The sequence below is a fragment of the Epinephelus fuscoguttatus genome, linkage group LG20, assembly GCF_011397635.1.
Source record: "Epinephelus fuscoguttatus linkage group LG20, E.fuscoguttatus.final_Chr_v1".
In the NCBI taxonomy this organism is placed as follows: Eukaryota; Metazoa; Chordata; class Actinopteri; order Perciformes; family Serranidae; genus Epinephelus; species Epinephelus fuscoguttatus.
In genome coordinates, this window is record NC_064771.1 from 24786931 (window position 1) to 24805047 (window position 18117).

The 18117-nt window shown below is 43.0% G+C and overlaps 1 protein-coding gene across 4 annotated transcripts; it reads right to left on the bottom strand.

Moving 5' to 3' along the window:
• Positions 1 to 272: 272 nt before the first annotated feature.
• On the bottom strand, positions 273 to 18038 carry sec31b (SEC31 homolog B, COPII coat complex component). Of its 4 annotated transcripts, XM_049563418.1 has the most exons (26): positions 17919 to 18038; positions 16949 to 17195; positions 15741 to 15936; positions 15546 to 15641; positions 14932 to 15072; positions 12391 to 12533; positions 12208 to 12307; positions 11968 to 12129; positions 11474 to 11626; positions 11084 to 11314; positions 10909 to 10983; positions 10701 to 10793; positions 10489 to 10606; positions 10211 to 10389; positions 10003 to 10129; positions 8205 to 8350; positions 7632 to 7805; positions 7384 to 7536; positions 6756 to 6942; positions 6277 to 6675; positions 6133 to 6171; positions 5404 to 5462; positions 3935 to 4060; positions 3728 to 3847; positions 3531 to 3602; positions 273 to 1614 (listed from the first exon to the last, which is right to left on the bottom strand). In XM_049563418.1, the coding sequence occupies exons 2-26, from the start codon at positions 17149 to 17151 to the stop codon at positions 1435 to 1437; spliced, it is 3672 nt and encodes a 1223-aa protein (XP_049419375.1). In that variant the 5' UTR covers positions 17152 to 17195; positions 17919 to 18038; the 3' UTR covers positions 273 to 1434. The 4 variants fall into 4 exon arrangements, with proteins under 4 accessions (XP_049419375.1, XP_049419377.1, XP_049419373.1 ...); XM_049563420.1 differs by lacking the exon at positions 6133 to 6171; XM_049563416.1 differs by having other exon boundaries at positions 3728 to 4060.
• Between the last annotated feature and the right edge of the window lie 79 nt (positions 18039 to 18117).

Here is an 18117-nt window from a genome sequence, read left to right on the forward strand (position 1 = left end):
TTGTCCTCATTTTTCAAAAATCCTGACTTTGACTATTGATAAAAGTGTGAGTTGTAATGTGATCTAAAAAATGTATAAATCATATTGTTAGATATTTGCCCAAAGTGTCCGTTATGGATTTCAGGACTAAACAAATGTGGAATTTTTTGTTATTAGTCTTTGGGCACAAATGGGTTAATATAGTCATTAGTTACACCTTTCTGAACAGTGCCTTATTAGGTAATACCAAACATGTGTCACATGTATCAGCGGAAGAAATTAATCAAGTCCCAAACCTTTGAAGTGAAGTTTTATTTGAAAAAGATACCGAAATGAGTAAAGTAAGCAACATGGATTGTATAAATATCTGTGCAACCAAAATGAGCACAGAGGCACTTTACTGCCTTCTGCTGCCATGATACACCAAACTATCCAGCTTTATGTCCAGCTTCAAACCTCACGATATCATGTGTTCATCTGTCAGGTCAGTTATGTTCATTTATGGTCTAATCTAAAACAAATACCATTAAAAAAAAAAAGTAATTCTGAGTTACAAAAGATAAGACGCAGCCTGGGTGGGAAGATGAGTAAAAGCATGGATGTCATCTGCAGTTCATTATAAATTAATGTGAGTTTGGTTTATGAGCTGCCGTGGTGTGAACTCAGCGGGGGAAACATGCACACTGAAGCAGGTCAAAGTCATTCAAACACAAGCTATCAGGAAGTAACAGTGCTAAGAGAGCCTGGTTAACACAAAATGGAGACGAGTTTAAACAAACAGCAACTTGACGATGACTGTATGGCATTCTTCTGCAGTGCTTTGGCCCAAACGCCCGTCATGGCACAATCAACTGGACACAATCTGTTACAGCAGGTGCGGAGAACAATCAGTATTTATGTTACAGTGTTTCTCTGATGCTTGAAATGACACACAGTAAAAAGAACATGGTGTGTTTCCTCCCTCGTACAAACTACACCAGCAGGATAGTTTAAGTGCAACCCGAATTTTTATTCTCGACCGAGATGTTTTTCATTTCTGCAGTTAAAGCACTGCATGAGTTCAATCAGATTATCAGAGAACACACACGGGTGTAGAGTGTCATGGCGACTATGAAAATGTAACTACTCGTACAAACACCGCCTTGATTCAAACTTTGTATTTTACATCAACTGTTGAATTTACACAGAATCACGACTTTCAGAGTACATTCATTTTATCGTAAAATTACCACGGCAACATCGACTACAAAACCCCACCTCACTGCCCCAAACTCAGCCTCCAGGAAGGAATATGTATGGAGTGATGAAGACCACAATCTGCAATATCATCAGTTATTATTCTCATTATCAAAGCACGTCATCAGGTCAAAAAGAAATAAATACATATATAACATTATGATAACACTGAAGTCTGGTTGGTGCTGCTGCCCCCTGCTGGAGGGGAGGAGGGGGAGGTTAGACGCCCAGCTTGTTGGCGATGGTCATGACCACTTTGAGGATCGGCATGAAGGCGGAGATCTCGCTGAAGTTGCTGCTGCTTACCACCTGGGTGTGGACCTCCAGGCCCCGCTGGTAGTTCTGGCTCGCCACACAGCGGCTGATCTCGTGGAGCCCGTTCAGGATGTTGTGAGAGAGCTGGAGGTCGGCAGAGAAACAAGGTTACACGTTAGTATGTGGTTCCTAGGGCTGCCCCCTGGTAGTCGACGAAACGTTAGTCAACCAGAGAGGGTGTTAGTCGGCAAGATTTCACTGGTTGCTTAGTCGCAGAACACGTTAATTTCCAGGGGTGGTACCTGCAGTTATTCCACAGGCTAGTTAATAACATGTCAGGCAGGAAATCCAAAGTGTGGGATCATTTTCAGAAGGTGAAGGACGAACCCAAGGTGATATGTAAACTCATCTTCATTGGTCGACCACAAATATGACTTATCATCTGAAACATGCAAGTAGCTACATGCCCATTAGCCACTCGATCAGCTATTTGTTCTGTTCTGCCATCTTTAAAATGTCTTTGTCTTGTCCTACAGTCGTGTGTCGCTTAACTATGTCACACTGGCCCCACAAATTCCGATGGTACTGATCCATTTCGTCTATACAGCATATCCGTAAGCTTTTAGGAAACGTGCACAAATATAGTCGACCTGAGTACGAACAGAAGGCTCTGTCCATATACATACACAACACTGAGCATGAAGAACCCATAAGCTGTTTCACTAAGAATCAATTTCACATGCTAGAAACAGATAAAACACATAAAACTAACACAAGGGAAACAGTAGAAGAAGAGAGGCGTACAGGATGTCCCAGTGATATCATGACCCATTCCACCTAAGTCAAGGATTATGTCGAACAGCAACAAGTTTCCGTCAGGGCGGTTTGTAAAAGACCTTTAAAGGTATTCAAAGAAGGGAGGACCTCTAACGTAATGGAATATGCAGCTCATACCATGCCCAGGGTGCAGAAAGAGAGAAGGCAATGTTGCCAAGCTCTGAGTGCACCCTGGGGACATTTTAAAGTTATCTGATGTGTAGATACAGAGCTGTAGCTGCTGGTATGAAAGGATACAAGGCTGGAGATAGAAGTGGGCAGTTAACCTGACAATAAACAGCAAGGTGTGTTTTTCTCCACTCGTACAGAGAGGGCCATCCCACAGATTTGTTTAAAATGCAAAGATTAGCCTGTTTATCACGCTGCATTATGTTTTGCTACAAACAGAATCCAGTTTTTAAGCAGGCATGAGGCTTTATGCATGGAAATCACGTCGCCATTGGAAAATATACAGTGTGACGGCAGTGAAAAAGTTGTTTTTGAGAGGCTGAATGTCATCAAATATGGACTGAAACTGTTCATAAAACATTCAGGACGCCACAGTTTATTCCACACTACTGAAACTGCTCCTCTTTTTGGAGACACCACAGTTGGTAATAATTTCGCTTTCGGCCATGTTTGTTTGTATGTAGTGTATGTAAAAAGTACAATATTTCCCTCTGAGATGTAGTCTTTTAGAAGAATTAAGTAGCATCAAATGGAAATACTTAAGTACATGAAAACTGTAATTGAGTACAGTACTTAATTACTTTTCACCACTGATTGTGTCATCCTTGTACACACGTATCTTAGTTGGATTTCTTTCATGAGGTAAGTCCTTTATAAAACAGAAAATAAGAGAGGAGCTAAAATAGATCCCTGTGGGACACCTTTGTTTACTGTAAGTGAGGCTAAGATATAGCAGTCATGAATTCACTGATGATGCAAAGACAGCAGAAGGTCTTTGGTGAATTAAACGCACTGCTGGGTAGCTTGTGAAGTCACACACACCTTGCTGTGTGTGTGTTTGTGTTCTTAAAAGTTAAGATTAGATATCAATTTTCTGGATGCTCTGAATTATCTGACGGATTTTATCTTTAAGGGTTTTTGTTTTTATTAGAAAAGAGGGTGTGAATTAAATCACAAATGTGTCATGTAGCCCAGGTAAATGGTTAGTAGAGGCTTGTCCAACCTTTTGGGGTTTTCTTTGAGGATAACCTCGTGTGCATGTATTAATTCCTTACCGACTGCTCTCTCAGCTTGTCATACAGGTATCCCAAACGTTTGGCTGCGTCATCAAGTTTCCTTTTTGTTTGCTGAAAAGTAAATATTTATGGTCATTTTATAAACAATAAAACCCAAACTTTTTTCCTTAAATCAATACAAGCTTTATCACAAACACAAAAAACACACACACACACACACACACTGTGAGACTTACTGGGTCTCCCGCTGCGAGCTGGCAGCGCTGCACCAGGCTGTCAAAGGTGGATTTGAGGACCATGTGTTCAGCGGGGATTTCTTTCTGCTCCACCCTCTCTGCTGGCAGCTGCTGAAGAAGCTGAGGAAAACAAGGACACAAACGCAAGGTGTTGGCGTGTTTGCCATGTGAGAGTTCAGATAACAGCCCCTTGTCACACACACCAACCTGCACGCTGGGCTCCTGGGGGGCTCCAGGAGGAACTTGGGCGTGGTCGTGGGGCTGAGGGGCCTCCACAGGGAATCCCATCACAGGGGCGGTGATGGGGGCGGGTGGAGTGTAGTTGTCAGGGACCTGAGAACACACGGTAAGAGACAACCAGTAAGTGAGAGGAAGGAAACTGAGCTACTTTTTTTGTTTTTTTTTGGCCACTTCAAGGCGGAGGAACTCCTTGACAACCAGACTGGATGTTCTAATTTCAAAGTTGTTTATCTGCTTCTTGGGGTTAAACAGGTGGCAGGTTTATCAGCGCGTGTTTACTGAAAACACCCGTCCTCTGCTACTGGAAATTAGGTTAATGAGCGCTGAGTGGTAATTCTCTGAGGGTTTGTCACTCTGGACGACCCCTTTCAAATTACATCTAGTCATTTAACTCATTGTTATGAATCAAATATTCATCAGTGCAGCTTTAAGAATGAACAATACATTAATAAATTATTGAACTGAGCTCTTGATGGGTTGAATTATTTACTTTGCCCAGTACTACTACACAGCACTCTACTATGCATGCCACACATCTTAGAGCATGGATTCCCAAACAGTGTGCCTGTACCCCAAGGGTATTTTGACTTAAAACAAGTTCATTTGCCCCCTGAGTGCGGTTCGTTTGGGCAGGTGTGAACACAGCAATCACACTCAGGTGGCCGAGACCTTCTTAAAGGGGTGGTCTCAGTCCGGTTACAAACGAACTCTGGTGCGGTTCGTTTGTGGTGAGAACGTGTTCCGACCTCGATCTGAACCAACTGCAGTCACATGACACATTGTTTGGGTTAAACATGAGCATGTTACGGTCCTGGAGGATTATTAATGTGCACCTCCTCCTGTACTGCCTTAATATGCACATTCAGCACATCCAATGCATCAAAACATTGTTTTCTAGTTGGAGCCGCGCCTCGTTTTCAAACTGTATGGTTTGACTAAAATGAACAATGACAGCAATATAGTCCATGATGACCAGCGCTAAAATCAACCTGCTTGTAAATGCTGCCGTGAGAACACAAACCAACTCTAGGCAATTATGCAACTTCGTAACAAAATTAGTCCCTGATTCGGACCAAAGCAAGACGACGAGGTCTGTGTCTAGGTTTTACGTATCTTATATTGTATTCTTTATTTTGACTTGAACCATTTTCAGTTTAGACTCTCATTTTGTTTTTACTTGCTTGTTCGTCTTTTTCTTTTTAATACATATTTAATAAGCATTGTTGGAGGGAGCCTGAGACTTTAGATTTTCGTTGCCAACAACTGTTTCTCTGTTACTGTTGTGCAGCTAACAAGTAAAGAACTCCATTTGTGCTAAAAGCATTAGTTGTATACTGGAAAAACTACACGAAAGAACATTATTCTAAATTATGATATTTTTAAAGGACTGAAAAAAACTGACCTAAAGGACAAGTGATAGCGGTAAAAACAAGTACCTTCTTCTTCCTGGGTCCACCTCGTACCGCTGGTGGGTCATTCCAGCCTTCTTGGGGTCCTAAATCAGAGGACAAGTGAGAATGTGAATTAAATAGTTGCATTTTTATCACAGGCCACACTCAAGCAGTCAAAGATCATCTACACAAGACAATCAGTTTGAGCCAAGGGTTAGTCTAAATGGCCAAAAACACGTCATTAAGCCAAAGATTTCAGCAGTTTATGCAGAAACAAAACTGCAAATATGGGCAAATGTTCCAGCATGATCCACCAAATCACTCAGCAGCAGCAATATCCCTACACTGAATAATCAAAAGCATCTTATATAAGTTTATCTTTTTGAGCTCATGTGTATAAACTGAAAATGTTGTAAAATGTCTTCAATATTAATATATGACTGAGGATGTTATTACTAAAAGAGCTCACACTATATGACCCAAAATTAAACCTACAGTATCTTGATTTTATCCTGGAAACTGTGTTTTATTTTATTATGCTTCAAGCTGACACCTAAACAAATAAATTAAGTCATCACTATTCCCTCAACCATACAGCAGCACACGCAAACACCACCCAAACTACACTGAGTGACCAGAAATACAAAGGACACCTTGAACAGCTAAGTGCAGTCTGATACAAAAGTAATGCAGGGATGTATTTTTGGTGTTTTTCTGGTCACTCAAGTGTATTTGTTGATACACTCTTATTCCATATCCAACCCCAACTGTCACCTTGATGATCAGACTGGTGACACAGCCAGGGAAAGAATCCTGCAAGTCAAACGAGGGTGGACAGCTGAATAGGATTCAGTAACCATCAGCAACAGATTGCTGTCAACATCTGATCTGTCTCAAAGTGACCAACATGACATGTACCTGCAGGAGGAGGAGCAACAGCAGGGCCCGCGTAGGGCTTTACAGCAGGAGCTCCGGGGCCTCCCTGTGGGTACCCTGATCCAAGAGGGGCAAAGGGACCAGATGCCATAGGGGGTGCAGGCCCCTGGTTGTGGAGCCCCCCTGGGTACATGGGAACAGGAGCTCCAGGTTGGGAGCTGGGCGCCATGGGGCCTGAGGGTAAAGAGGTAGACGGCATGAAGCTTGTTGGTGGCACCCCGGGGCTGGGCATGGGGGGCAGGCCTCCGGGGTTGGATGACGGAGGCGGTAGTGATGGCCCTGATAAGTTAGCAGCTGGCATAGAAGGACCTGGAGGAGGGAAGCCTGAGGGTCCGCCGATGGGCATGGGCTGAGGCTGGAATGGCTGATGAGGGAGAAAACCTGGGGGAAGGACACGTTCAATTAGGCTACATCAAATTAAATCATATCTGAAAGTAGAAGACAAACAGTCAGCGTCAAACCTGGAGCCGGAGCAGGGTGTTGGGGGTAGGAAGGCCTCAAGGTAGGGCGGGTCGTACTGGGTGGCAGTACGTGAGAGGAAGGTGGCAGACCAGGCCCAGTGTTGGTTGGAGCTTGTGGGTTGAAAAAAGACGGCACAGGAGGTTGCGGTTGGGCAGCCTGGGGGGGGGCAGAGGGCTGGTACTGACTCTGAAGTTGGGGGAAAATAGCACTATAAATTAGAGAAAGCATCCACAATAACATGGGAAAGGTAACCTAGCAAAATACAGGAATGATTTAAAGTGAAAATAGATGGCTGTTAGATTGGTTTCCTGTAGGCCTCACTTGCACTGTGCAATTCTGTCTGCCTCTAGTTACAATCTCCTGGGATTATGAAGGCTCATAAGCACTAAGGAAGTGAGTCACCCCTTGCATTACAAACAGGAAGAGGATAGCCCTTTTGGTATGGCAACTGGGGAAAGCTATTCCCAGTTACCAAAGAGTATCAGTGTAGAGTGTTTGCAGTTCCTATCCCCAGTAGTGGAAATGGCATGATGATGATGATGGAACAATCAAAGTGTCTGTTGACAACAAAACGCAGTGTGTCCTGCGTTGTTGGTAGTTTCTAGTCTCTGGGGAAAGCATCCATACCATAATTTGTGCTTTTGGTGCAGCAGCCTGAGCAGCAGGAGTGGGTTTGGCTGTGGACACACTGACTCTGTTGAAGGAGTTCTGAGGCTGCTGTGCGACCGCAGCCTCTTCCTGAGCGTGGAACAGCCTGTCTCTCAGCATCTTGATCCCAGGCTGAAGAGGCAACATTACGCAAATACAGACAAAGGTATTTATCAGGAAATCATCAGTGTTTGATTCTGAAATCAGGTTACCGTTGTGCCTCTTACTTGGTCTGTGTTCTCAGGCAGGTAGGTCATGGCAGTGGCCAGACTGCCCTCTGCAGCCAGTATGCCCGCATAGCAGGTTAGCTTCTCGGCCAGGATGGGGCTCTGGACCGCCACCTCGCTGTTGCGGAGGCGTTCGATTGACTTGCGCAGCATCATCACTTTTTCAACCAGATCCTGGAAAATACACAGACACACAACACTGCAGCTGCTGCGTTCTTCACTGCTCTTACCTCTAGGCTACGATGGCACATTGTACAGTGTGTGCAGCACATGAAAAAATGCTGAAACTGCTACAACAATTATGCGTGTCAGTACTTGCAGCCATATTGAAGTCATCATATATCAGTGGGAACCTTCTGGTACACGTGAGATGTCTTGGCAAAGCACAAATCCATAATTACAACAACGTGTCACCTTGGTTACTGTTCTACTCTACTTGTTGATCATTTTCAGATGTTGTAGCACATACAAATAAGACTACACATATTTAACATTTGCTTTTGTGCATGGTGCAGCAGTGTAGTACAGTATTGTGTTCACACAAAAGAGAAAACCCCTTTACGAAGAGGATACCTCTAGACCAAGAGGGGAGGAGCAGTCTCTATGCAGGGCCCAGCACTCCACCAGCTTCTCAATGTTTCCAGAGCAGATGTAACACAGACAGGCCTGCAGGCAGCGCTTCTCTGTCTTCTCCTGCTCCAACCGACCTCCGAGGGTATCTACACAGAAGAGTTACACAATTAAAAAATGTTTCAGTGGCATTCTTGAAGACTTCACTTCATCTAAGGCTGGAGATAAACTTGCTTTTCAACCACGTGTTCACACAGACGCAGTGAACGCAATTGTTCAAATACTAGCCTATGCACTATGCGTGTTGCTGGAAGATACTGTTGAAGAACTTGTCCAGTTCTTGCATTTACACAAACAGTATTTCCTTGCGAGTTATTCTGTGGCTTTGTGAAGTTTCTGTTGGTTATTGACTTTAAACAGCAAGCATGTCACCTGGCTCGCTCTCAATCACCTCAACTGTCTCTTACAAAATGCACACACCTAAAAAGAGACACTTGTTTGATGAGCCTGGGGCATAGGGTGATCTCCCTTTCCCTTAACCTTGGGAGCTATGGCAACAGAGCCAGCTAGGCACCCTTATCTGGGCAGCTGTACTCCCTCCGCCACAACTGGGAGACGATAGATGGAGTGCATTCATAACAAAGGTCAAGTAGCCTGACCTCGAGGCCTCTTTTGGGTCTTCTGATGACCTGACTGTTACCTTATGCATAACTATTTTTCTTTACTGACCAAAGCTAAAGGCTGTAACACAACAAAAGTCCTTCACAGGTACACCAGAGAACTTAGACCGTACAGAACTTCCAGATTCACATGATATAAACAATAAACATGGCGACACTTGAGGAGGTTAATATATTGTTAATTCTGTGATTATCGCACATCACAGCAGAGAAAGTGACAGCAGCTGCAGTATAAATGCCATGTGAGGCCTCTAAAACAGGGACTGTGTTTCTCTTGTTCGTCCAACACCATAACTACCTATAAGTACTACATCTTGAGGTCTCGTTAATCTTTTAGGATGTGCGCAACCAATGCTCCAAACGTACACAGGATATACGCAGCAGCCATCATGCGTATGCACATGCTCTGTTAAAAGCAAGTATATCTTCAGCTTGAGCCAGCTCTCTTGTCGCAATATTTCAAATTGATCAGCTGTCAAAAATAGCCAAGAATGGCCGATGTCTTTTGTAGATGCATTTTTGATAAACAATCGCAGTAAGTGCTAAAGTAAAAGAAAAACACACTGCTTTCCCTGTTACTACTAGATAATAAAAGGCTTGTGTTTTGCCAGTTAAATGCTTTTAATGTGAAGGTGCAGCAGTAAGAAATGTGTTTGCTTTAGCTGTAACTTAACACAGCATTTTTCCCCACGAAAATATACAAATAACGCACTAATTTCACCATTAGCTCATAGGCTCAATCCCCATTGTGTCACTGCATTCATTGATAGACAGTGACTTAACAGACATTTATTTAAAGGTGCTGTATGTAAGTCTGGAGAAAGACGGTTGATTGTTGAGTCTAATTCCCAGGCCGTCAAATACCAGTGCTTTGGGTTGGTGGCTCAGTCTGACTACCACCCCAAAGTGTCGGTAATTGGGAACAAGACTAAAAAAATCAACTATCTTTCTCTTACTTCAAAGACAGAGTGAAGGCTGAACGAGAGCAGGGAGGATAAGTACATATAAAAAATGTTATTCAGCAAGTAGAACAAGTACTCTATACTAAAATTATACAAACTGCCTGAAGTGAGACAAGTCGCAGCACGATCGATGTGCTCCTCCGCTTGTGAGCAGCTTACCGCACAGACGGGCAAAATCCTCAGGGTGAGCGTAGGTCAGCAGAGCGGCGAGAGCCTCCTTCCAGTTGTCCAACTCACAGCTTTGCACGATGTCCCTCCAGTTCTGCGTCACCACTGATGATATGAGCTGCGGGTGAGGACAAATTAAATTAAAATTCCTCCCTGTGATCGCGCTGACTGATCAACAGTGAATCAAATGTCGTCCTACCATTGAAATGCTGTTCTTTTGATTGCTTAAGTATTTCTGCTGAGTTTTCTTGAGCAGCTCCTCTCCTCCGCTGATGGACAGCAGGATGGCTTCAGCGTAGCGACCGTCGTTCAGACACAGATCCACGGCTCCCTCGAAGTTACCGACCAGCAGCGCCTGGCTTATTAAACCATCAGTATCTGAAGCAGAAGACAAGGCCGTTACACATCAACCCAAACTGCAGTTAAACTTAAAGTCATGACAAATGAATTACTGTGTTTGCAGATGAGGGATTTTACCACATGATACGGGGATCTGGAAGTTGGAGTTTTCCTTTGGGGTCTGACTAAAGAAGTCTGCCGGTGAGACTGAACCAGAGGTCCTTGCATCACCTACTGCAGTTGCTACATCAGATCTCTGGAAATACAGAAAATATTTACAGTAAACAAGAGCTGCAAGACTTGGTATGAAAAAAGAAGAAGACAAACATTATACGTGCAGACTTGCTGACCTCAGTGGAGAGCCGCTGCATCTTTTCTGCCAGATCTTTGGCATCGACTCCGTGTCCGTTGGGCTGGAAACTCTTCCCCAGGCATTTTGAAATCTGAATAAACACAACATTTTTACAGCTAAGCTATAAAATATGAGTCACACAAGTAGATTCATATCTGATATCTATATCAGCTAACAGCTACGTTCATAAATCAGAGGCGGAATACCTTTTTTTCTAATTCATCTTTGCTGAAACCCAAAAGTCTGAGGAACTTAACGCGGGCTTCATCTTCAAAATTTACCTGTAAACAGAGGATTAAATTGACATAAAATAAAATAACACCACACCAACTGACAGACTACACATCATGTCACAATATCAAGAGGACATGACAGCCCCACCAGAAGGAACTTCCATATGTCCTGCTCAGCGTCCGACTTGGCGCCCTGAATCTTGGCCTGGCAGTAGTTGTTGAAGGAGCCCGACTGCAGCGCCGCCTGCAGCTCCCTGGAGCGCTGGAGGAACTCTGTCTCCGTGGAAACCTGGCTCACAAACACTTGTCTGGGGACAGGCTGGGGGCTCTGCACTGGGGGCAGCTTGGGATTCTCAAAGGTTATCAGCTTCCCACCAAACTGAGGACAATAACACACAACAACAAAGGGGCATGACTACTGCCATCTACTGTATGTCATACACTGACTATGAATGAGTAAAACCTCATAAAACTCCACTTCAAAAGATCTGAACTATCCCTTTAATATGCTGATGAAATATTTTAATATTGCACTCACAGCAAAGGAAGCCCCCACTGGCCTGCGCACCCACTTAGGTGGCTTCTTCAGAGGAGGAATTATGGTGTCCTGTGATGTAGGCTGGGGGACCTGCAGGGGAGGCAGCACCTGCCCTGTACCAAAGGGATCCATTGAATCAAACGAGGAGGATATCTGTTGAATAAAATGTTAAATGTTAATAACAAGCACGACTCTTGAGAAGATTTTCACTGGTTTTAGCTTCTTAAATGGAAACATCTGCTGTGTAGTCTTCTATGACAGCAAACTGAGTGTCTTTTGGTTTTGGAAAGTTGGTGAGACAAAAATATACATTTAAATATGTATTCGTCTGGCATTTCATAACCCAATACTCCACGTAGTTACCTCTATAATCTGAAGCAATCATTTTACTATCTTTCAAATTCAACGTTACATTGAGTTGATGTCAATCCCTTCACTCCAGCACCATCTTGTGGACAAACAAAGCATCTCAGGACATTAAGAACAGCCATCACCTTATCAGCTGTGCTTTGCTGCTGAGACTTTAAACTCCCTCCCATCACAGAGTACACAGTGATTCTCCCATCAAATGAGGCGGTTGAAAGCAGGGCTGGATTCCTGGGGCACCACTGGACGTCAAAGCACCACTGGTTTGTTGTTGGAAGCTCGTAAATCACCTAAAATGAAGGAAAGGACACATGAGAACCTGTGGCATCACCATCGAGTAATAGAGAAGCACAGCTGACGTCATGTACCTCTCCAGTGTTTGGATTCCAGCAGAGGATCCTGTTGTCTTTAGCACTACTCAGGAGGAGCTCAGAGTCAGCCTGGCTCCAGGATATGGACAGAATTCCCCTGGGAGAAAACAACAGAAGCTACATACAGTATAGACTGCAACATGACTAAAATCAAATGAGCACAGATTGTTCAAGCCTCACCTTGTGTGGTTCTCAAGGACCTTAAGGGGCGATGTGGCAAATCGAAGGTCCCACATCTGGATGACTGGCAGTCGGTCATCTTCAGAGGCTAACACCAGCTGAGTGGCCACATCAGGGTGCCAGAGCATTCCTGAACAGTGCATCTGAAATCACATAACAGATGAGATTTGGGATGATAAAAGGGGTTTCTACACAGCGCAACATTATCATTTTAACCATGTTTAATCTGAGACTTGATATCAAGCTGGTGTTTTCACTGCATCAGTGTGGGGCTCTGTAGTGTAGATGTGCTGGACTGTCCTGTACAGCAGGCATGAATAACATCTTTCTCATTATCACAGGTAAAGGTAAATTGAAGAAACATTATCTCAGTAATAATTAGGGGCGTCATAATTCCAATTTTATGTAAAAAACACACTGAAATGGGCTTTTAATTTTCATCATCTATCAGTTATGCAACAACGAATGCGACAGAAAAACTAAAGGTTGTCGTGTTAAAGTGCTGTGCTGCATATGAAAACCATTCGCCACCTCAGGCTACATGACTAATGCAGCAGGACAAATTTGCAGGCATCATAAACAAATAGATTTGACTGGGAAAAGCACCAGGATCTGCTGGCTTTTTGCAAATAAGGAAACTCAAGCTGCTGTTATAAAGTACACTTCTGCTGTCTTGGAGCTCTTGTTTTGTTTTTGTGTTTAACAGTTTGTTCAATTGACTGGTCAAATAAGTTTTTGTTATTTATATATTTTAAACAAATTATTTAAATTTGACCATGTGGCTTTTTGTGGTAGGATACATTCCCTCAAAAATATAGCGTTTATATCACATGTAGCCACACCATGTAGCCTGTATTCTAAAAGAAGTCAGCTGTCAGGACATAAAACTAATAATCTCTTGATCTTTATAAATTAGGACTCTATAGTCTAGTCAAGGTATAGCCTTGAGTGCTAGAACGTTTTTAAAAATCGAAAATTTAATCGAATCATGATCTTAAAATCAAAAGTCAAATCCAATCATGGATTTGGAGAATCATGAATCCCCCAGTAGTAATGTTGCGCATCTTTCAAAACATATATAAAGTATAAATAAGAGAAGCCGAGTCAGCTCTTGGAAAATATTTTTGGTGCAGCCCTACGCCAAAAATATTTTCAATTCACAATTAATGGTGGACGATAAAACAATAACATATGGTCTCGCGATAAACATGTATGCGCCGTCGATAGAAAAAACGTTTGATAATGTTACTGTATTCTGTCGGGAAAAACGCGAGGAAAGCCGCGCAAGTTACCCACGGCGTTGGGCTGTGCAAGGTTGGTTGCATGAACACACTTACTTGCTACCGAGTGACCTAGCAACAGTGTCACACAAACAGTCATTTTGGTTGCACCATCACGGTTGCCAGGTCGGCTTATTAGCCGCCACTTTAGGCTTGTTTTTTTGTAAAGTCGCTTACAAATATTGGTATTTGTGGGTTGCGTTTTTTTGGGCTTGCTTCTAAAGTGGAGTTGCTTATTTGGGCTTGCTCTCTAAACCTCGCCTTTCTCTCTATATATCTGTCTAATAAGTTATTTAAATGCATGATAGCATGCCGGACTGCAGGATGTTTCCACAGCTCCGCTCCCTCCGCCCCTCTCCTTCTCAGTCAATGAGACTTTTTACATTTAAATTGCGCAATTAATGGAGGTTCTTTAACTATTTCGCTAACAAGTGGGCAAAATATGTAAAGAATACAAGAAAGATTTGTAGAAAGAGAGAGGATTAAAAGATTCGACTTTAAGAGGGGGACGATTCAAAGGCAGTGTGCAGAGCGGTTACATGTCATTACAAATCTACCTCAGGTTTGCACTAATTTATACATAGCACTTTCCTCACTATGTCAATCACTTATTCATCTGTACATAGTCTTCTGTTCAGCTGCACATCTTTACAGATATGTTTGCCTGAAAGCATTTACTAGCTTTACTTGATGTTAAGAGACAACTGCTAATTTTTTATTTTAGTTTTTATACCATGCCTTGACTGATGACTGTGATTGAAATCAGAAGAAAGCTATTGAGATTAAAATAAATGTGTTAAAATGTATTTATTTTCTCCTGGTCCTTATTTTAAATAGGTTATAAAAAAACTATCGATAATTATTGTTATCAATACGAACCAGCTATCTCATGACATTTTTCAGCCATATCGCCCACCCCAACATACAATAACCACTCATTTTTATGTGTTTGCTTTAGTAATCAAATCTAATCCACGAAGCAGAAGTTAGAGGGTATGGCTTAGTGATAAAAACTATAAAAAGCAAATCAGAGAGTTTAATACAGAGCCATTGTTTTGCTGCGATTTGACAAATCAGACTCTGCCTCGATCGCAATACAGTGGCCGATATGTACGAACACACAAAGCCTGTGAGTAACTTTATACAAATATTAAATCATCTGAAAACGTCGCTGAAGTGTGGCAGATGAGCCAAATAACGTTCAGTGATTTATCAGGCAGTAACGCTGGACTCTGCTGTGTACTGTATTAAAGCCACTGACCCTGTTGCTGTGGTCACTGATTTTGATGATGGGCTCGTTCTTTCTCAGGTCCCACACGACTGCTTTCCCACTGGGGTTGGCAGAGGCCAGGATGTGCTGGACCTGCCTGTTCCAGGACACGACGCTGATGTCTTCAGCAGGCTGGAACAAGAGACAAAGGCTGTTACTGTCAAAACAAACCTGACCGAGAGCCTGGGACAAACAGATATTCAAATGATGATACTACATAGTTTGAGCCATGCAAACACTGTACCTATTTAAATAAGCCTTTAGAGGAAGCTGCTGGTAGTGATGTAGGATCGAGGTATTCAGTAAAAATCAAACTGTGAATGAATGGCTTGTTTGGTCAAGTCAATGTGACAAGGCATCCTTACCCCCATTATCTAAGGGGATTTACAAAATACATAAAAGGGAAATCCTATACAGAACTTTTTTGTGGCTTTCAGTCTTAACTCACAGACATTAAACTACACAGGCAAAAAAACAAGAAGCTGCCAGTTTTGGTTTCAATTTTGTGCTTTCACACAGACACCATCAAAACAAGAGGTCAACTCATCTCTCAGGAGAGACGTGTGAACTTTATTAAACCTGTGAGTTCTCAATCACACACCCACCTGCGTCTTTGCTCCTGGTGTCATTGGACTGCTGAAGTTGTTCAGATCCCAGATATATATCTCTGAGTCATTTGCTCCTGATGCGAGGAGATTACTCTGGGAGAGGAAACATTGAGAAGGATTAATAATGCGTACTAACAGGCAAGAGAAGTCCTTCTGTATGAATCCTCGCTTATGACACAGCATCGCATTTACCTGAAAAGGGTTGAAATCAAGTGCTCGGACCGGTCCTGTGTGTTTGTTAGACTGTCCCACAACTGCGTCTGCTCCGGAGTTCATTATGACCTCGGGGTTATATACAGTTAATGTGCCATTTTCACTGCCACCGACCAGTCTCCCTCCAGTGCCATCTGCTCCCATTCCAAAATTCACCCATACGATGCTGTGCAACCTGTAAAAGACGAAAAGTATGGTGAGTTATTCACTACAAATGGCATGGTTCAAGAGAAAGTGCGCCAGATAAGCTGTCCTCTGTATACTGCTACAAAACGATCATACACTTTGACTTCTGGGTCAAAATTAAACATAATTTATAACACAAAAAGGTATAAATGAGATGGGTGAGTCAAGTGCAGCAAGTTTTGTGTTTTCATTTAGAATCAGCCGTGATTTATTTCACATTCTGCCCAAAGTATTTCAAGCAAACACTAAATATGCTTTCCAAAACTACACAAGGCTGACAGCTATTCCCAACTGGGTTCTATGCCAATGAGCAAACATCAGATTGTTTCAGTTTTGCCCAGTAAAAATGTCCTAACCTTCTCTGTGTGTCAGCGAACAGGCTAAGTGATGTGTCGCTTGTTGGAAAAACCGCCTGCGAAGTTTCAACATGCTCCCCCTCCAAACTACGTTCAGAGCAACAGCAAGCCATCGCCTAGGCTCAATGCCCCCCCCCCAATGTTGCTGTCGCTTGCATCATATCTGTTTATCTATTTTTTCTTCCTCCACCCACCAGAGTTCGCTTTGTTGCTGTGTGCTAGGGAGAGGTGTTAGAGTAAGGATTAAGTTTTGAGGCTCTTTTCGTTTTCGTTATTCAGACATTTGTTTTCTTGCACTTAAGCATTTTCTCCAGTACAAATTTTAACCAAATTTTGCCAACAGGCAGAACTGAAGGGGTGAAGTGTCTGTTGAATTTGCTTGTTGACAGCTGACATCCTTTAAAAATATTCCGCTTTAAGATCTGACTAAGATCTGACTACCAGCCACAGAATATACACAGGAACTTCTTCTGTGACAGTTGATAGTGACTTCTGTGGATTGTGGTTAAACTGAGATAGCTGCTGTACCAAAATAAAGCAGTAAGCAAAAAGGAACACACAAAAGCCCCATCTTTTCTTCTCAGTGGCTGACATGGACAGTGGCGGTATCTTGTGTCTTATTCGTGCATCACCTCTTTAAATTACCTGTTCGTGGTGGGTAATGACCCTTTGAGCTGCATGTCCAGAGTTGGGTCAGAGAAATCCACCTCAAATATCTCCAGGGCAGCTGTGGTGTTGAAAGAGGCATCGAGCTGTTGCGCTGATGTCCCTAAGGCCAGGTGGATGGGATGGTGCTGGGCTGGACTCCACGCCTGGTGGGCAGTCCTCTGGATCTCCTTCAGCCTCATAGTCCCCTACAAGTTTCAAGTCCTGGACAGACGAACGGACTCCACTACAGTAAAGATAATACATGTGTTTACTCAACAGTTAAGATGTCATTAAATACCGCACACAAATTAAATCACAACGCAAATGCTCACACTTTCCAATTAAGCATCTGGCAGGGTGCCACCCCTACTGACACACAGCCTCCAACTATTTCCTGAAGCTACAAGCTAACGTTAGCTTACGTTTGCCAATATAGCTAGCTAGCACCCATGTTACAAATATTTATTAACCCTATATTATAAGTTAACTACGTGATAATTAATTTAAAGTGGCTGCCAGTTATATTATCTATTAAAAAATGTCGCTTAGCCACACAGAAACCCATTTACCGTAAGCTAACCTAATATGAAACGTCAGCTAGCTAACGTTAGCATTTCGCAATTGCGGCTCCTAACACATTTTACACTTAATGTTAGTTTTCGTTAGCTAACTACTAACATAGAATACGGAATATCTGCAGCCGTTAGCTAACCATCACTCCAAGTAGTTTAAAGGCGTTAGTTAATTTCTAATGCATACCACTACATGGGTAAGAAGTCATTTGAGGTAACTGCTTAGCACTGCCTGTCTATTCCAGCGAATAACCGCAGCCCAGATTGCTGCTCGCTAACGAGCAGTTAGTTATCAATCCAACAGCCACCACCCTTGTTGCCATAAGTCAGCAGAAACGCTGTGTCACACACGTTTGGGCCCAGAAAAAAATAATATAGTTTTGAGAGTAACTCACGTCAACTGTCTCTGTCACAGCCTGACTGTCCGCACCCACAACAAACCGGAGAGCTAGCTTCTTATGAGCCAAGCTAGCAGCTTAGCCGCAGGAAGCCTCTGATCAAAGTACTTTGCCGTGTTGTCACTGAGCTACGGTAGCCGACGCGGACAGTTTTAATTTGGCAGTGGCCTAAGGTAACCCCACTCATACCGCTGAC